Source organism: Epinephelus lanceolatus, chromosome 8, assembly GCF_041903045.1.
Source record: "Epinephelus lanceolatus isolate andai-2023 chromosome 8, ASM4190304v1, whole genome shotgun sequence".
Lineage (NCBI taxonomy): Eukaryota > Metazoa > Chordata > Actinopteri > Perciformes > Serranidae > Epinephelus > Epinephelus lanceolatus.
In genome coordinates this window covers 45,602,256-45,623,400 of record NC_135741.1, presented here as the reverse complement: position 1 = coordinate 45,623,400, position 21,145 = coordinate 45,602,256, and the positions used below count along the sequence as shown (strand labels likewise).

Below are 21,145 nucleotides of genomic sequence, written 5' to 3'. Positions count from 1 at the left end.
GATCAACTACATGGCATAGGCTATTAGGCTATGGATGAATAAAAGATTCATTTTTTTTTTTTATCATCATCATCATCATTAGACAGGATACTTATTGACAATTTTATTCAAACCTCAGCTGGAGTCCGTTTGTCAGCAGCGACACTGTTGACTGCCTCCGTGATCTTCTTCCAGACAGCGTTTTTATGGGCTCCTTTAATGCCAGTTTTTAAACTTCCAAAAAGCCCATCTTTATTTACCTCCACCTCAGACGTGAGGGTGTCGATTTCCAGCTCGGAAAAGTGTCTCTGCTTTGCAATGTTTCTCCTCTCCATGTTGTGACCTCAAAGAGCGAGGCCTCTGAACCACAAATATTTAAGGGCGTGACACGCTAATGACGATTGATTTCAGCCGCCGCATTTATCAAGGCCTGATCATTCGTACGCTGGGATTGGTCAGATACGAACGTTTCATAAATCACACGTGTGTCCTATCGTAAGATGAATCCTGCGCTCAGATCTGCACCCGTTTCCATGCAAGATGGATAAATGAGGGCCAGTGTGTGCCTGAGTTACACTTCACTAAATGTCAGTTACAAAATTCAAAAATACAAAAAAGTGACCATAGTGCTACCTGCCCTAAACTGCAGCTCAGATTTATTGACTTTTTTTTTTTAAACACCATAAAACGTAAATGTTTCTCTTGTAGTAGTTGTTGTATTGTCAAACAATTCACAGATTGCAGGTCAGCATTCTGTCAACACTAAGAAGTAGAGGGCGCATGCACAAGCAGCGACCAGCAGCAGTAAGTGATGCTCAGTGTGTATATCTGTGCCTTGCCTCTGTGTTTTGTTGTTTTATATGTATATGTATATGTATGTTATATGTCATGTCCACACTCCTGCAAATGAATTGCCCCACTGGGGACAAAAATAAAATAAAGTTCTAAAGTTCTAAAGAAGACTACTGTCTGTCAGTCACGCATCAAAGTAGGGCTGCACGATATATCGTTTGAACATCGTCATCGCGATGTACGATAGTCACATTGCAGGACATGCGCTGTTTTCTTTTTAGAACATGTAAACTTTTGTTTTGCTTCAGAAAAGCAGCGCTGAAGAGAGCTCTTTGCTCCGCTCCGCTCGCCTCCCCCTCTCATGCACACGCTGCAGTCACACACTGAAAATGAGCAACATGCAAGAGGGAGAAACAGTAAAGGACGATTTAGGCCTGGTACACACTACACGACTTCTGCCCGTTCTGAAAGTCACTATGTCACATTACACAATTGTGGAGTCATATAATCATGCTATGACTTGGCCAAAGACATGAGAGACTACACGATGGTACACACCAATTATCCCCGGTCGTCTTTCACGACGTGTGTGATGTCATCGGGTTATTCTTGTCCTATTTTTATTACTTTTACTATTATTTGAGTCACTGTGTCTGTTCATGTGCCAGCCGAAATGTTGTTGTAGTCACCTAAAAAGCGCAAGCAGATGGCAGGAGCTACATTTGAAGTGCCGTACACAAACATACAATTCAATTTCCAATTTTCAATTTCAATTTCAATTTTATTTATAAAGCCCAATATCACAAATCACAATTTGCCTCACAGGCAGGGCAGGAATTTCACGAGGGCCACGGCTCTCGTGCCCTCCTCATTTGGCCCTGTGCCCCTGAAAAAAATATCTGCCCTAAGGCCACAGTGGCCTTGATGCCCCGCCTGCACTGCCCCAGATGATTTTGCGGTTTTCTCCCCTGCCTCTTTCCTGTCAACACGGCTTTGACACCTGCGTCTATTGAGAAAAAAAATACGATGACAGTCTTATTGAGCAACATCAAATGAGACGATGCCTACATCACCAGTAGGGGGTTTGATTCGAGCCTGGCATGAACCGCTCGGATGGGCTGTAACGACAGTCTGACACCAATCTATCTATCTATCTACTACACTTGTTACTGTGAGTAAGTGCGATAAAACCTCTGCCAGCCAAGCCAATACTTTATCAATACATGTGATCAGCATTTAGAAAGCCATATTTCAATCTGCTCTGTCCACAGTCTCTCATTCTCCGCTATTATGATTTATGATCGCGGTAGACACAAGCACATCGCACTCGCGGTGCCAACAGCAAACAGTTAAAGACAAACTAAAATGAAAGCTGTCTGTATGTAGGCTAACACTTTATCTGAACATGTACCTGAGGCAGCCGACCTGCAGACAGTGAGTGTCCTCAGTAGAGGAGGGACAGAGAGCAGGATGAATGACTGATTTTTTTTTTTTTTATTATTTATTTATGTGTCATACACCAGTGAAGGTGCCCAGCCTATAAGGGCTTACAAGACACAAATTTCATAATCAAAGCCAGCAAACATAATCAGCAGAGTACAAACAAAACAAACAACGCAGATTATACATTTCAAATAGAATTCACACAAATAATTCATTCTTTCTTAATTTCCAGGCACTTTTTATGAAGGTAGCTATAGTAAAAACCTCTTCTCTGAAGAACCATTCCAACTTAACCTCATCCTCAGTCCAAAACAACTCAGGCTTCACATTCTGCATTTTCTGAAATAAAAGCTGCCTGGCTTCATCATATAGTGGACAATGAAACAGAAAATGAAGTTCATCCTCAATTACATTTAAATTACACACGGTACAGAGTCTCCTTTCCTCAGGTACAGAGTTAAACCTTCCTACTTCTATAGCCAGAGGGAGAATCCCAAATCTCAACTGGGCACACAGAGATCTTCTGGATCTATCCAGGGGTAAAGCCACATATGGTTCGGGACAATAAACATTTTTCAACTGACATTAATTTCTGAGTTTTGGTTTAAACCAGATGTCATTGGCCCATTTTTCTTTATACTCAAGGAATAACTTATGCTTCACAAAATTGACACTACATCGCAGACCATTTGTGAAGATGTGTTGTTGATCAGCTTCATTAAAGACAGCGTTCATTTCACTACACCAAGGATAGTTATATGCTTTATCCCAGTTAAAAACTCTTTTAGCTATTCTACCCTCTGGCATAGAAGACAGACGATTCCAGAGCCTCAGCATTTCCCCCTTCTGCTTAATTAAACAGGGTTCCCAACCCATATCGCCTTGGAGTGCCAACACAGGTGTAAATTTGTGCACACATAAAAAACAACGAATAGCCCGGTTTTGAATAGCATTCACCTTGGAAAACTCCTTCCCTCCCCATATTCCAGCTGCACACAAAAGAATCGGAGAAACACAGACATCATAGAGCTTTGAAAAGGTAGTATAGCCAAGATCTCTACAATTCTTCATTTTACTTATAATAGAACCTAATGCTCTGCCTGATGCATCAACAAGGGTATTAATACCTTCTTCAAACAGTAGGTATTCATCCAGGGTGAAACCAAGGTATTTGTATGCCCTTGTGTAAGATAATGGCTTAACTCCAACATAAAAATTAAAGGTGCTTCTACTTACTCCACGTTTTCTGAAATGTATGACTTGAGTTTTTTCTTGATTAACTGACATTCTCCACTTTTGGCACCAATGGTTAACAATGTCTAACAGGGACTGCAACTCCTCCTCCCTCTCTGCCAGGATAACAATATCATCCGCATACAAAAGTATGTTTAAATTCATATCACCTATTTGCACTCCAATATCTTCATTTTTAATTTGCTGGGCTAAATCATTTATAAACAGCGAAAAGAGGGTAGGAGAGAGAACATCTCCCTGTTTGACTCCTAGTGGAGTGGGAAACCACCCTGTCCTCATATCATTCACCTGAACACATGCCACTGGGTTTTTGTATAAAGCTTTAACAGCTTTGTAAAATATACCATCTACACCAGCTGAAATAAGTTTAAACTCCAACAAATCTCTGTGAACACAATCAAAAGCTTTTCTGAAATCAATAATACAAACAAAGGTAGACTTAGGGTGTAATTATGATCTAGACAGGATCTATGTTTTCTAAATCCATTCTGCTCCTCCACTAGAATGTTTTCAGCCTCTAGATATTGAGACAGCCTGGAGTTTAGAATATTAGAGAACAATTTATAAACTGTGCTTAAAAGGCTGACACCTCTATAGTTGAGAGGGACCCTTGGGTCGTTTTTGGCTGACTTTGGAATTGGTTTAATGAGTGATTTGTACCAATCAGAATACTATCACAATACTAGATTTGAAACATACTTGCATGAAATGGGTCAGGAACTGTAACAATTTAGGTGTTTTCAGTACTTCATTAGAGAGACCCTCAATGCCAGAAGCTTTTCTCAATTTAGCACACTCAACAGCTTTACTAACCTCTTCAAGTGTAATATCTGAATTTTAATAGCTGATTGGGCTCATAATTTTCGTGTGCAAACTTCTCTTCCTGGGACTTTTTTTCAGCACAAATATATTCTAAGAAAGTCTCATCAAAACCATCTATGCCATTATTGCCAGAAAATAAAACAGTAAAATCATTCTCCCATTTGTTGAGCACCAAGTCAAGCTTATGCTCAAGATCACCATTTTCTAGCACAATTTCCATTGGAATTTTTGAGTCTTTCTTAGGACCCAGTTTATTAATTTCTCTCCAGAAAAGCTGAGGATTTTTAATTTGCAAATGCTTTAAACTAAGAGACAAGCCACGATCAAATCTTCTTTTACAAAATTGTAGCTTTTTATCAAAAAGCAACTGACAATGTTTATATTCCATTTTAAGAGCTGCTTTCTGTGAAGGCATTTTGTTTTTAAGAAATCTCCTCTCAGTGGCTTTTAGATTTTTCCACAAATTGTCCAATTCAGCATTCCAAAAAGGTTTATTTTTCTTACAGAGATTCTTCTTCTTCTTACAGGTGTTAACCCTGGAAGAATTTTGTATGAGAACCGTATCCATCTCTTTATATAGCAAATCACAGAAGCGTCTATATAATCTGTCAATATTATCCTGGGATTTTTGACAGGATAAGAGATCATCTATCAGCTGTTTCAAAGCCAAACAACACAAATCAGAGGACAGAAAAGTTGGAGGAAAATTCCTAGGTCTTTTACATTGGGCCACCTCTAAAGGAGGGGTGGGCTTGTCAAAAGAATAACTGGCGTTGGCTGAAAATTTTAACGAAAGCAAAGACTGATACTGATGTTTGTCTTCATGCTGTGATAACGTGAATTTCTTCACTCAGTATTGTGATGTCAGGAGGAAAATTTATATTCCAGTGAGATATTATTGGGTTTTAAAGAGTGACTTTGTTGTTGTAAACATGACTGTTGCTGCCATGGACTGTATAAAACTATATCCTGTATAACTGACCTATAAGGAAAGCATCAGGAGGTGAGGTGTGTGCATGTGTGTGTGTGTGTAGGAGAGGGAGAGAGGGAGATGCTGGTAGAGAGATAGTGTGTATTGTTAGATACTGTTAATGTCACTTATTATGCTTCTGTGCATTGATAGCTCTTTTTTAGTCGGTTGCTGCATCACATTATTACTTATTATACTCATTATTACTATTACTTGAACTTGTTTTATTTATTCATTTCACAGATAGTTATACATCATTACTCCTTCAATTCATTATGAATTCAGGAAGTGTTGGGTTTGAAATGACGGCGCGATGCATTAACTTTATGAAGGCAACAGGAGCAGATAAAAAGTAAAAATATAAAGATACAGAGGGTTTAATAAATAACGGCCCTTTTACAATGTAGTCTGTTTCAAATGAAGCTGGTAACCTCTACAGTTGTGGCTAGTAAAAGCCCCGCCACTATTTCTTAATTTTCTTACTTTAAGTCATCTGGTGAAAATTCTTGTATTTTTTAATATCGCAATATATTGCAAAAAAATAAATAAAATCGCAATATCCGTTTTTTTTCCCAATATCGTGCAGCCCTACATCAAAGGTAATGCCCAGGTAGCGCAGTCTGTCATGTTTGGGTCTGTTTCTCCTTTAATTAACAGACATCAATACCTTTCCCTTATTAAGAAAATTAGATTTTACATCCACTGTGTAAATAATATTCACATTCTCCTACTCACATATTATATCATGTATGTGGAAAGTACCTTCTCCTCTACAGTTTTTCATTATATCTCATTATCAGAATATTCATGTACATTGTAATTTACATTCATGGTATCTTTATAAAGATGTATGCAGTCTGGACCTACTCTTTATCTGTTGCACTCTAACATTACTGTATCTCATTATCTTATGAAATGTAATCTTCACAATAAAATCTTGTACAGTAGAATAATAGTTGTTATTGCTATTATTGTTGCCATTTTGTGGTGCACCTGCTGGATTCTTTGCTAATCAGCATGTGATTCTTTTAAAGGCACACCTAATGGCCATTATGCACAGAGCGAATCTCATGACACAACATGCGAAATGCATAATTGGCTCCTTTTTGCTTTAGTTAGGGCTGGCTCAGGCTTGCCTTGAACCAGTCCATAGTTAGGCTGATATCAGCCTGGTCTGTCAATTTATCTCTATTTAGCTTTAATTTCACAATGAGTGAGATTGACAGCTGTAGAGCAATGGTATGTAATGTTGACTCCTGCTACTACACTACACTAAGATTTGATTTGTTTCTACTGTTTCATTCCATGTGTGATGGTTAGTGGATGCAACATCACCACAGACATTAAAGCTGAAGATTCACTATAAGGACAGAAACACAACATACCTGTCGGTCCACCTCTGGCAGCAGCTGCAGCAGCTGTTGCTGTGAGTGTGTGGGGAAGGCTGAGAAGGTCCGCACATTGATGAGGGCTCTGATGTTGGTGTTGACCAGGATGGAGCCAGGTGTTTCAAAGTCTACATCCACCCCTCCTCGACTCCTCTTCATAGGCCCTGTCACAGCAAAAACCACAGGTTCAACTGCTCAGCATGGTTCTAAAGCTATCTGCAGCTTCAGGCAGCTAAGCACCCACCACCCCGAGATGTTCCTGGCCTCTTCAGGTGCCTGTCAGGCCTGGGGGTGTGGGGGGGCATTTCCACAGAACACTTTGCATTCAGATACTGGAATCAGTGAAATTAATTTTATTGGTGTCCTGTTGTTTTAAAATGATGAGTTTTATCTTCTCTGTATTGTTCCTTCCAGTTGTGTTTACTAATTGGGTTAATGTTGACGTCCGACCCAACAGACCAATCAGCACTCTGATTTCTTGCTTTCTTTACTGGTGTGTTGTTGTGACACCACCACAAAGGTGAGGGGAGAGTCATGCACAGGATTGCTAGAGGGTTTTAAAAAAGATTAGCCTTCTAATATAATCTTAATGTGTCTTGCAGTGTCTCCCTCTTACCCCTGCTCTAATCTTGTTCCCTCCTGTGAGTTAATTGTGTTCAGGTGTGCTGCACACTGGTGAAACAACGTGGCTGGTAGGAGACAAAGGAGCAGGGAATTGTTTGGGGGGGGGGGGTTCTTGATTTTGTTGGGAAAAGAGGAAGGAGAACGGAGGTCGAGTGGAGACAGCCTGCCTTGGGAGAAAAAAAACCTTCCATGGACTTGTGTTTTTGGTGTTTCTTCCACCGTGTTTGTGTAGAGGGCCAGAAAGAAACTGACCAAATGACCAAGTAGGATCAGATTGTTCATTTTTATTCCAACCCAGTGAGTGAGGCCTCTTTGTTTTTTCTTTTTTTGCATTGCTTTTCCTTAGCCTGTGTTTTCATTTTAAGCAGCGGACTCGGGTTGGATGAGGATAATTATTAGTAAAGGGGACATTCCGCCGTTTACCTTTTTTCAACTTTTTTTCCCTGTATTTTCATTTGGGGAGGGGCACAATATAAAAATAAATAATGCTTGAGTCTGTTTAAGTTTTGTTTACTATGTTCTTCTGCTGGTGTCAGGAGGGGGCCAGAGTCAGGCACCCTATTTTGTCTACCCCCCTGCTAACCAAGGTTAGGTCATAACTGTAGCCTTTGAATTTAACTCATGACAAAACTTTAAAGGTAAGCTGATTGTTCCATTGTGTATTATTATTGCTGTTGTTCTCTGGAAAAAGAGTGGTTCTTACCTGAAGGGACGTGCTCTCCATTCACTTTAAGAGGGGTGAGGACAACACGAGGCATCATGACTGCTTTTTTCCTCTGCCTTCCTGACTGCAGCAATATAATTAGTGGGATGGACAGGTGGACACAGTAGACAATTCTACAGTCAGTATGTTAAGCAGCACTGTTTTCCCCTTCCTCAGATCAAATCCAAACACATGACATGACAGGGAGACATGGCTAATGACCTCACATATTAGAATTTCCATTATATCCATGGAGCAGCCACTGGATTTACGCATGGCACTGACCTGTCTTGAGCGGCTCAGTCTGGTCTGGGTGTGTTGAACATGTTGGGCCTGCTGTGTGTCTGTGCGTCCCTGCTGTCCTGCTGCCCTGCTGAGGCGGGTCTGGGGCTGGGTGCTGGAAGCCTGCAGTTCTGTGGAGCAGGAGGCACTGGACGAGCTCTCGTCCACCGAGGCTTCAGGTCAGAGGAAAATACATTTCTGTCACACACATTTCTGAACAGCGCAAATATTTTGGTAACGCACTCACTCTATTAATGCTATTAGAGTACCAGTGCTCAAAGCAGCAGGAAAGGCTACAGAATGACGAGCACTCAAGCAATAATTTATTATACATCATATTAAATAAGTCTTGAATATGTGACATCACCAAAGAAGTCCTAATATGATAAAAACTAGAATTACCACCCCATAGTTGTATGCCTCTGCACACTAGTCATGTTCTCTTACAGTTTCATCCAAGTCTGTGAAAACATGGATGCTTCAAACCCATCTTCCCCTTGACAGCACAGAAGATCTATACAATCAGCAGTTTCAAGGTGGGCAACCAAATTTTGAGTCACCAATTCAGTATCTGACCAAATGCCTCCCCTTCTGTTCCTGAGATGACACTGAATAATGTCCAGAGAAGTGTTTTATGCAGATCATTATGATGTCACAGTGAAGTTTTACCATAACTAGAGAATGAATTCTTGAATTATGGCCAAAAACTTATTTTGTGAGGTCACAATGACCTTGACCTTCAACCACAACATTCTAATCAGTTTATTCTTCCATTCAAATAGACATTTGTGCCAAATTAAATTCCCTTCAGGTGTTTTTGGGATATCATGTTCATGAGAATGAGACAAATTCAGCAAAAAAAGCACAATCAGCACTGGTGAGCATGGTAGGCTATGTCTTTTACCACACTAACATTATGTAATGGAAGAACCAATCAAGTGTTTCCGGGCATGGCTCGGCATGACTGCCCCAATGTAATAAAAACCCTATCGGAGAGGTTTGTGCTAATGTATGCATTGAGAGGTCACTGGTGTGTGGTGTAGTGTTACCGTCATTATCTCCACTGGCAGCAGCGGTGGTCTCGGTGGAGTCGCAGCTTTCTTGCTCAGTGGCCTCAGTGGGGCCGACTGGGGCCACAACCATGCCTGCTGCAGGGGTGCTGCTGCTGGGAGCTGGGGGGACAGTGCTGCTGGCTGGCTCCGTTGGTGACTCTGACTCTGATGTTGTCTTCGTCCACTGGAGGGCGTTCTTCTACAAAGTGTGAAGAAAAACAGTGTAATGGGAGATGCACATCACAAAGTTTTCTCCTATCAGTTGATTCTGTGGTCACATAAATGTGAGATTCAACAGATCACGTTTATCCTGTGGTGTGGTGTATTTCCCTTACAATACGTATTTTTCATATTCCACTGCGCAGACACTCAGCTCAAACAATTGTCGTAGCTGTTCAATAGTCAGGAAAATATCTAATAGTGTTTGCTGTGAGGAGCACTACAGTTGGGGCAAGCTCTGCACAATGTATTGAGAGGGGACCCAGATGAACTGCATACACTTCATTTATTAACTAACAGTTAATAACTTTATAACACAATAATTACTAACCCACATCTAACTCTCCAACAGGTCACAACACCATAGTACACAACTGTTTGTGTGACAAACAATTTGTAACACTAATGACAGTGCATTTACAAAAAATTATACTGCTGAACAGCATGATGAGTACAGGCCGCTAGCTAACAGTCTCTTACAGTTTTTTCTGATTGTTTTGGCACTGTCTTTGACAGTGTGGGCTTTTTTTCAAAACATTTACCACCAAACCTTACACTAAAGCAGCAAAACCTTACACATCTCTCGCAAAAGCAAACAATTTCTGAAAAACTAAATAAATATTGTGTTTTTGCATCAATACAGTTAACAAAACCATCACTGCCAGGGCCAGCTGCAAGCCCTCAAAAAAAAAAAAAAAAAAAAAATTGAATAAATAAGATAAAATAAATACTAGTAATAATTTGCAGCCCCGACTGGCGCCTTTTCATCATGCTCTGTCTTGAAAAAAAAGAACAAATAAAAAGTAAACAACAACAACAACAACCCCCCTGTTGTTTGTCATTATTTGACCTTGCCCTGAACCTGTCTTGCACCGTGCTCAGTCATGTCACTGTGGGTGAGGGGGGTGGGACGAGTTATTTGTGCCAGCTCAGGTAGGTAGCGGTTGTGACTGACAGACAACAAGAGGTCATAATTTGTCAAATTATTGGGTTATCATCATAAAAAGACCTCCAAGCCCTCAGGTGCAACATACAGAAAGCGGAGAAAAGAGGAGGCGGAGGTCCCAGTATCGAAGTATGTCGTCTTTTGTAACATTAAAAAATTGCCATTTGACTTTTCATTTGTATGAGCTAGCAGTTTGCGAAATTGAAATAAAGCAAAGTTGCCTAATAATGCTACTGTAGATAATGATGATGTGATCGCTGCCAAGGATTAAGTTCAGCTGCTGAGCTGGTTTATTGCCGTTTTTATCTGGTGAACTACTGGCTGCTTAGTGCTCCTCCTCTTACTTAGCACATTAGATATTGTGCTGAAATTCAATAACAAATAGGGACAACAAACTAATGTGTGACTATATAATTGTAGTGCAACCGCTTTTTATTTTAGTAATGCATAATCACAACTAGATAATAATTTATGTTATGCTGAACACCTCACTGGTGCAAGTAGTCTTGCGTCTGCTGCAGCTACGTGTTTTGCTTGTACTGTACAGTAAGAGGTAAATCTACTCTACATCTGTCCAGATACACTGAGAAAATATTTGAACAAGAAGCCCCAAGAGGCTGCTGCAGAGGGGCCTTCTCTGACATCTCCTCCACTCGCTGAAGAATGTAAGTTTAGCCAATTATTTGTGGTCTCTGATACACTGCTATGTTGTCATTTTTATCATTACTCTTGTTGTTGTTATTAATATTAATATTATAATGTCATTATTATTACTATGGAATGTTCCAGTTTAACCTTGTTACTAATTACAGAAAATGTAGGTCAAATAAAATAAAGTCTGTTTGTACAGTGCCTACTTTATATGAAGTAGAATGACACAACAGACTTAAAGCAGTGGTGTAACAGTGTGGATGTACTGTATGTTTGAATACAGCTACAAGTCAACAAGCAGCAGCACGGCTGGATTCAGCACACCACCTCACTACCTCACGACTTCCAGTGAGACACAGCCTGAATCAGGTGAGTTCTGTAACTGTATGTTACTGCTGCAGTCATGTGTCTAATATAAATATGGCCAAATCCAGAGACATTTTTGTTGTTTCTATCAAATATCAATCAATAATATCACAATATTCCCATCACTTACACATACAACTCATCACATCTGTACATCTGGAATGTTTTTGTTTTGTTTTTTCGAACCCTAATCCTAGGGTTCGTGTGGCTAAAGCCAGCTCTGATCACTGCAGTAAGTACACAAAACATAATACAAACACTGATGGTGTGAATGAAAAAAACTTGTGGCTTTTGCTTTTTTTGTGCGCAGGGCAACACAGGTTTGCAACAGTTTTGTCATATGCAAAGTAGTAGTAGTAACACACACAAACACACACACACACACACACACACACACACACACAAGTATTCAAATGTGTAAAGTATGGATGTATAATATACATCTATCCATCCGAACATAACACACAATGTGATAGGTTTTATCTCAAAATGTTCTAACACTCCTCAAACAACAAAAAAAAAGCAGGAGAAAACAAAATAAAGCTAAATCCAGCTTTCTCAATAAGTCTGGCCGGAAGACTTGATCCACATCACATGCGATGTTGTCTTAGGGCTAGGCGGTATATCAATTTTTTACAATATATGGATATATTTTCAAGCAAGATATAAATTAGACAGTGTGCATCCCTCCTCTCACACACTCGCTGCACAACTCCGCCCCCTCACTCACTCACAAATTCTCCATCAAGAGACACAGAGCTGCTCCTCTGTTTAATCTGTCTATTTATTAGTCTAAAGTGCAACATCGGTCTGTATGTAGCCAAGCTACACTAAATCAGTCTGTGAGATGAGTGAAGTTACCGCAGTAACACACCTTTAACTTTTAGCTGTGCCCAGTCAAGCCATGCGGCGCTGATTTGTGTTTCTATCATCAGTTTAGACGCGTGGTGCCACGCTGCGCACCTATTTCTTATCTGGAGTAGGTCCAAAAGCTGGGCCACCCGCACTCAAGTGGGTAGCGGTGGTGTCTCGCTGACCGCAGCCAACACCCGACCAACCCACTAAACAAGCTTGTGTGATGCGAGACTCTACTCATCTCAGTCTGCCTGAGACCAGAGAGACAGGCGTTTTTAAAAGTCTCTGTGTGTTCACCTCTCAGTACTTTTGTAGCTTCCAACTGAATCTCTGTGGTTTGGAGTTTAGTTTCATCACAGTTCACTGTTTCATGTTCACTATCAGCTGTATTAGAAGTTGTGTGAAGTTGCTGCTCAAAAACTTAACATTTCCTTATTTTGCTGCTTTGGAATTAAAGTTTTCATGTAGAAAAAATCATGGGGGACATTTGTTTTTAAGACTCTATGGGAATTAAAATGTGTTTATTATCGAATTAGCAAAACTTTATTAGCGGCTTTTCTTTAATTAAGACAGGTCTAATAATGTGGCAGGGAGGCAGAGTAAAAGCAGAAACAGCCACAGTGAGATGTTGATGAAGAGCTGCAGACAACAGGCTCTTACTGCACCTCTGCAAACAGCTCACCTCTAACAGGTAAACTTCTATTACCTGCCCTGATGTGGAAAAACACATGCAGCAAAAATAACAGAGGACTTCAGCCGTGGATCAGCTTGCAACTGAACATGTCGCCCAAATACTGGAATATATTTGTGTATCGCCATTCAGCCTGAAAATACCGGGACATGCATGTTTGCCCATATCACCCTATGTTGTCTTGAAGCAGGACATGGAGCGGCCAGTGCTTATTTGTATATAGGAATTAGAGAAAATGTGTAACTGGATGGAGTATGTGAACTACAGAATAGGGGTGTGCCATTATCATTTCATTCACAGTAATACCAGTATAATTTTTAATATGATATGAAAAACTCATATTGTGATATCGGAAATACTTTGACTTGTCGACATAATGACGTCATACACGTGTCATGTTACTCACGGCAACAACAAGCATGGCTGAAAGCTAAATGATTGCCGACTCTGTGGTGGTTCCAAAAAGAGGAGCAGCGTCAGTAGTGTGGAATAAACTGTGGAGTCCTGAATGTTTTATGAACAGCTCTGGACTTCTCCAACTCTTTAACCCTTGTATTACTGCCGTGTCGCCAGCCACACAATTTCTCAATGGTTCTTATTACTACCCTAACTGTTGAATCGTATGTGCAATCAAAAAAATTCAAATGGTTCCTCAAAGTAGAGAAGTTGCTTTCTCCTGTCATATAGGGGAGTTACGGTAGTTCCGGCCAGAGAATGTTGGGAGCAAGTTCAGAAAATGCATTTGTTGTTGTCTGTGGTTGCCAAGACCAAGAGCCAAGAGAAGATGCACTTTCCTGTCATATGCAAGGGGTATTATGGTAGTTCCAGTCAGAGCTCGTCCCTCGTTACTTGTAGACTACCAGCGGAGCACATACAGGCTACACGGCACAGAGCCAGCTATATACAGCCACTTGCTGACGCATTTTTAGTTAGTATTTTAGAGAATTTCCAGAGAATAATGTTTCTCAATCAATGTCAAGGAAATCATCCAGGATTATTAGACCTCTGTTGGGGTTCCAGGATTTGGGGGACGACAGCGAAGCTTCGGAACAAAGGTATGTAGCCTGCCTTTACACTAGCTATCTACTGGGCCATAGGTAGCTAAAATTAGCTACCTCTCTCCTTTGTATTTCGGGGTGAATAAAGTTCCTGGGATGAATGACGTTCTAGCTATCTATCTTGTGACTCCAATAACATTAGTATCGAATTCTAATATTATTATATGTCTCCAATAGTGCTAGCTTGATTTGTATACTTTGTACATGTAATTTTATGCATTGTGTGGTGACGTTTCTGAACAACATTTCTGGCTAGCATATAACTAACGCTATGTAGCTTTGTGTGAGTAAACTTGCAGTTTGTGTTCTTTGGTAACTTTTATTGAGCAACATCTGAATTATTCTGGGATGACTGAAGTTCTATCTAGGCTATTTCATTCAAGCTGAATTTCACCTGTTTGACGTCTCCATTTCCTGTCTGTGTGTCTTCTGATGAGGAACCTTGGGGCAGAGGCAGAGCGAGAGAGAGAGAGAGAAAGGCCATGGAGGTGCTGCTGCTGGTGATTCAGCTTTCGGAAGCCGCTCACCAACTCAACGAAGACCGGTGGCAGACCCAGTCTCTCAACCCAGTTCACCCAGTTCTGGAGTTTTTAGTCCAGCTGAATTTATTTCCTTACTGCCTAATGTAATATGATTTATTGTGTTGAGTGTATTCTCTTTTACTTTCAGTGTGCCGTCTGATGGAAGGTGGAAAACAGAGGCCGACCCTGACGATCGGGTCCCTCATCTGCCACCATTCAACCCAAAACACACCCCCGGCGTCCAACCCCCTCTGAATGTGGGAAACCCACCACCCTCTGAGATCTTCTCAAATTTCTTTGATGCAGAGGTTCTCAGTCTCCTGTGCAGGAACACAAACAAGAATGCTGCCAGGAACCTGGGAGAAGGGAAAGCGTTTCAAGTGGACTGCCATCACCCCAGAGGAGATGAAACTGTACATAGGTATGCTACTGTACATGTCTGTGCTGGAGCTGCCCAAGGTCTCTGACTTCTGGTGGAAGAAGGCCATCTTCCACGTGCCCTTCCCTGCTTCCATCATGCCCCGAGACGGCTTCTTTGCCATTTCGTTCAACCTTCACATGAGTGACCTGAAGGAAGGCAGGGAAAATGACAAGAAGAAGAAGGGGACAGAGGAATATGACCAACTCCACCGGGTCAAACCTCTGCTTGAGATGGTGAAGGTACGCTGCAAGTCCATCTACCACCCCAAGCAGCACATTGCAGTGGATGAAAGGATGGTTGCCACCAAGGCCAGGCTGGCAATCAAGCCATACAGTACAGGCCAAAAGTTTGGACACACCTTCTCATTCAATGCGTTTTCTTTATTTTCATGACTATTTACATTGTAGATTCTCACTGAAGGCATCAAAACTATGAATGAACACATGTGGAGTTATGTACTTAACAAAAAAAGGTGAAATAACTGAAAACATGTTTTATATTCTAGTTTCTTCAAAATAGCCACCCTTTGCTCTGATTACTGCTTTGCACACTCTTGGCATTCTCTCCATGAGCTTCAAGAGGTAGTCACCTGAAATGGTTTTCCAACAGTCTTGAAGGAGTTCCCAGAGGTGTTTAGCACTTGTTGGCCCCTTTGCCTTCACTCTGCGGTCCAGCTCACCCCAAACCATCTCGATTGGGTTCAGGTCCGGTGACTGTGGAGGCCAGGTCATCTGCCGCAGCACTCCATCATTCTCCTTCTTGGTCAAATAGCCCTTACACAGCCTGGAGGTGTGTTTGGGGTCATTGTCCTGTTGAAAAATAAATGATCGTCCAACTAAACGCAAACCGGATGGGATGGCATGTCGCTGCAGGATGCTGTGGTAGCCATGCTGGTTCAGTGTGCCTTCAATTTTGAATAAATCCCCAACAGTGTCACCAGCAAAACACCCCCACACCATCACACCTCCTCCTCCATGCTTCACAGTGGGAACCAGGCATGTGGAATCCATCCGTTCACCTTTTCTGCGTCTCACAAAGACACGGCGGTTGGAACCAAAGATGTCAAATTTGGACTCATCAGACCAAAGCACAGATTTCCACTGGTCTAATGTCCATTCCTTGTGTTTCTTGGTCCAAACAAATCTCTTCTGCTTGTTGCCTCTCCTTAGCAGTGGTTTCCTAGCAGCTATTTGACCATGAAGGCCTGATTCGCGCAGTCTCCTCTTAACAGTTGTTCTAGAGATGGGTCTGCTGCTAGAACTCTGTGTGGCATTCATCTGGCCTCTGATCTGAGCTGCTGTTAACTTGCGATTTCTGAGGCTGGTGACTCGGATGAACTTATCCTCAGAAGCAGAGGTGACTCTTGGTCTTCCTTTCCTGGGTCGGTCCTCATGTGTGCCAGTTTGGTTGTAGCGCTTGATGGTTTTTGCGACTCCACTTGGGGACACATTTAAAGTTTTTGCAATTTTCCCGACTGACTGACCTTCATTTCTTAAAGTAATGATGGCCACTGGTTTTTCTTTAGTTAGCTGATTGGTTCTTGCCATAATATGAATTTTAACAGTTGTCCAATAGGGCTGTCAGCTGTGTATTAACCTGACTTCTGCACAACACAACTGATGGTCCCAACCCCATTGATAAAGCAAGAAATTCCACTAATTAACCCTGATAAGGCACACCTGTGAAGTGGAAACCATTTCAGGTGACTACCTCTTGAAGCTCATCGAGGGAATGCCAAGAGTGTGCAAAGCAGTAATCAGAGCAAAGGGTGGCTATTTTGAAGAAACTAGAATATAAAACATGTTTTCAGTTATTTCACCTTTTTTTGTTAAGTACATAACTCCACATGTGTTCATTCATAGTTTTGATGCCTTCAGTGAGAATCTACAATGTAAATAGTCATGAAAATAAAGAAAACGCATTGAATAAGAAGGTGTGTCCAAACTTTTGGCCTGTACTGTATATGAAAGTGAAGCCCACAAAGTGGGGACTAAAGAAGGGGCTGTCATATGATGTTGTGGCAGAGCTGGTGAAGAAGGAGTACTTGGGGTCTGGCTATGTGTTATCTACACAGATAACTTCTACACCAGTCCCCCCCCCCCCTCTTCAGGTACTGTACTTGTACTTCTGTACTACACTTTATGTCCTGTATATGTGTATGTGAATATGTTTTTACCTGTATAGCACTTTGGTTCAGCTGCAGCCGTTGTAAATGTGCTATATAAATAAAAGTGACTTGACTTGACAGGCATCTGGCCCAGCAGGGCTTTGGAGCATGCGGCACCTACAGGCAGGGAAGTGTTGGTATGCCTATGACACAGGACAATGCCCTGAACAAAAAATCCCCAAGAGGGTCAATCCGCTGGATCAGAGATGGGGACCTCTTGTTTGTCAAATGGATGGACACCAGGGAGGTTTCCCTCTGCACCAGCGTCCACCCAGTATACAGTGGGGACACAGTTCAGCGCTGGCAGAAGACAGGTATTGATATTGTTCCTACTGTAATATGATTTATTGTGTTGTGTGGATTTTCTTGTGAATTACTGAAAACACTTAGATACCAAATACTCACATCTATCTATCAATCTAACTATCTATCTATTTAGATGATGGGCACCAGAAGATCCCTGTCCCAAGACCCACAGCAGTCACAGAGTACAACAAGTACATGGGAGGACTCGATACATCAGATCAACTACTCAGTACGAACTCTGTGCACCGCAAAACCAAAAGGTGGCCCATGACAGTGTTCCAACATCTCCTGGACATTGCTGTATGTGCCAGAAGACACGCCAGGCCTTCTGAGAAGAGATCACTGCAGACCTACTGGGAGTGCCATCAGATGGCAGGCCTACAATGACCCTGACCCGTGACCCCTTCCCTGTCCCCACATGCAGCAGCGAACAGGCCAAGTCACAGAGAGCCAGCAAGAGGCCATGCCGTTGCAGTGTGTGTGACAGAAGCACTCCCTGGAAGTGCGACGTCTGTGATGTGGGACTCTGCCTCCATGTCTACCGGAACTGCTTAAGGGAGTACCATAAAGGCCCAGCAGTGTGATGTGATATGAGAGAGAGAGAGAGAAAGAGAGAGAGAGAGAGACAGAGAGAGAGAGAGATGGAGCGAGAGAGAGACAGAGAGGCTTTTTGAAAGTCTGCCGGAGGTAAGAGAGAGAGAAGCCTGTGTTTGCTGCCAAAGAGTGTTTTGTTCAAAAAAGCCTGTACATAGTTGTTGTTTTTCTTCCTGTTTTTACAAAAATAAGAGCCCAAACATCTCAATTTTTTTGTACATATGTTATATATGTATATCTTCAAATTGAATATATTGTTTGTTACATTTGTGTGCAGTCACATATTTTATTCTTACTAAAAACCTCTAAAGTCCAATTCTGCTTTGTATTTTTTTGTTATTACTAGGGATGCACCGAATATTCGGTAACCGAATATATTCGGCCGAATATTGCAAAAAAACACACATTCGGTATTTGGTGGAATAAGTTAAAAGCAAGGCCGAATAATAGTGGCGTGTTTTGATAACGCAATCAAACAGCGTGCCGTGACAGGCGGATTAAAATGTCGGCAGTGTGGCGAACCATCCGTCACCGCACTCGCATTTGCGACTAAAAATAGTTTTGAGCGAGCAAAATAGGCTTAAATCATTCAGCACACTGTGCGAGCAGCCTACAGATTTCAACCACCAGCAGAAACGAAAGGTGAATCCCATTGATTGTAGGTTGAACGGGGGTCACAGACACAGACAGTAATGCATTCCTGTCAAATACGGCGGCCATCTGCTACCAGCGACGGACAAGTCGGCTCCAATAATTTCCTCTTCTTGGCGTGTGGACTGCCCAGAAGTACCTGAACAGCTGAGCCAGCCGAACACAGGTATATGACGTGTCAGAGGAGAAACGAGCCATTCAAGGCCCACAAACCTCACCGCACTTTAGGGACTGTTCGTTACTTGTCAGGGGAGGAGGGTGGCTGGTTGATTCTTATTTTATTTATTTATTTTATTTTGATCCCCCCTATGTTAATCACTCATTGATGCTGTTTTTGAAGTATGAATAAGCCAATAAGTAATTTATTCCTTTGAAATATCATTTATGTATTAAAGAAAAGTGATTTATCTTTTTATAAATGACAAAAGGCACATCTGCCTCATTTTCGCTGTGGTATCGTGATACTACTCAGAACCATGATATTTTCATTGGTATCGTACAGTGGGTCCCAATTTTGGTACCGTGACAACACTAATCTGGAGATGTTCATCTGCAAAAACTAATGAAAAAATAAACAACGATATTCGGTATTCGGTACTCGGTATTCGGCCAAGCGTTTAATATTATTCGGATTCAGCTTCGGCCACAAATTTTCATTTCGGTGCATCCCTAGTTATTACACTGTTATTACACATTCATAATGTGTAATAACAAAGTAGTAATGAAGAAGTCCTAGAAAAATTGGCAAAAGCACTCACTCCTAGGGCTTAATTTCACCAGTTTACAACCAAAAACACACAAAAAGTCCAAGCGGAATCTTTTATTAATATAATCGCTCAGAAGAAAACTCATTCAGCGGCTCCTCTGACAGCAGCATTGCGTCTCTCCCTCTCCTCTCTCTCTCGCCATGCGCAAATGGAAATCGGTGATGTCAAGTGCTTTTGTCATAAACCTTTGGTAATGTAAACCTACATGATGCTCGCAGCTTGACAAAAAACTACATATATGTTTTTTTGAATGTGCAATGGGTATGGTAACATAACAGCCTGTCACAGGTTACAGTGTGATGATTAGAGGAGAAATGACAGAGCATGAAGGTCCAGGTAGGAAAAAACTCAATCATTTAGGATTCTGCTAGAAGAGACGTAATCGCCTGTTGATTACGAAAGAAATGAGAGACCATTTTTCCTTAGTTTTTACTGAATATATGAAGGTAAACTGTTGACATGTTAAACTATATCACTTATCTTGCTCTTAAATAATAATACAATTTGTTTTACTAATTTGTCATATCACCAAGAATAGCAATATCGAAAAAATACCCTGAAATATGGTGATATTATTTTAGGGTATTATATTATATCACCCACCCCTAGTCAGAATTGTCATTGTTTTGGCTGCTTACCATTATGTTTTAATGTTTGGAAAGGAGGCGGGCTTGGGCAGAAATGGTGACAAAGACGTGCCATGAGAATTTCAAAAAGGCATATCTTAAAGATAACAATATGGAAAGATGTATTCACATTTCAATGGTAATACTGATAATATTGGATTGTTAGTCAGGGCGGCATGGTGGTGTAGTGGTTAGCACTGTCGCCTCAAAGCAAGGGAGCCCTTGAGTTTGCATGTTCTCCCCCGTGTCAGCATGGGTTTTCTCCGGGTACTCCGGCTTCCTCCCACAGTCCAAAGACATGTTGGTTGGGGATAGGTAAACTGGTGACTCTAAATTGGCCATGAATGTGAGTGTGTATGGTTGTCTGTCTCTATTTGTTAACCCTACCTCTTGGCCAATGTCAGCTGGGATAGGCTCCAGCCCATATTTCTCCTGTTTTAGCTTCTCTGCACTGGCTCCCTGTAAAAACTGGAATTTAATTCAAAATCTTTCTCCTAACTTACAAAGCTCTAAATGGTCAGGCTCCGTCATATCTTAGAGAGCTCATAGTGCCCATTATCCCACCAGAACACTGCTCTGAGAATGCAGGGTTACTCGTGGTCCCTAAAGTCTCCAAAAGTAGAACAGGACCCAGAGAACTTCAGCTATCAAGCACCTCTTCTGTGGAATCATCTTCCTGTTTTGGTCCGGGCGGTATTCACAGTATAAGTTGTTGGCGATCCGCCATTAATTGAGAGAAGAAGAAGAAGAAGAAGAAGAAGAAGAAGAAGAAGATTGCCTCATGTCTTTACGCATATGCACGCTACAGGCACGGACACGGAGCGGAGCGGAGTTTAAAGAGCAGTAGCAACATGTCAGCTATTTGGGAACATTTCAGTGTTGAAAATCCAACTAGTAAAACTGCAACATGCAAAATATGCAAGGCTGTAGTTTCGAGGGGAGGTACTAGTGTTGCAAAATTCAACACTAGCAATCTGATAAAGCATTTGAAGCTGCA

At 41.5% G+C, this 21,145-nt stretch overlaps 1 protein-coding gene across 5 annotated transcripts in view; it reads right to left on the bottom strand.

Moving 5' to 3' along the window:
* Window positions 1-21,145, bottom strand: part of asxl1 (ASXL transcriptional regulator 1) — a 62,271-nt gene that overhangs the window by 6,661 nt on the left and 34,465 nt on the right. For 4 of the 5 annotated variants that reach the window (XM_033628213.2, XM_033628215.2, XM_078170356.1 and 1 more), the window contains 4 exons: window positions 9,307-9,508; window positions 8,261-8,430; window positions 7,976-8,060; window positions 6,646-6,812 (listed from right to left, as the gene is read on the bottom strand). In XM_033628213.2, coding sequence (XP_033484104.2) covers window positions 6,646-6,812; window positions 7,976-8,060; window positions 8,261-8,430; window positions 9,307-9,508 — 624 coding nt within the window. Of the gene's footprint in view, window positions 1-113; window positions 6,606-6,645; window positions 6,813-7,975; window positions 8,061-8,260; window positions 8,431-9,306; window positions 9,509-21,145 lie in introns of those variants that run through there. The other variant, XM_033628216.2, reaches the window with a different exon arrangement.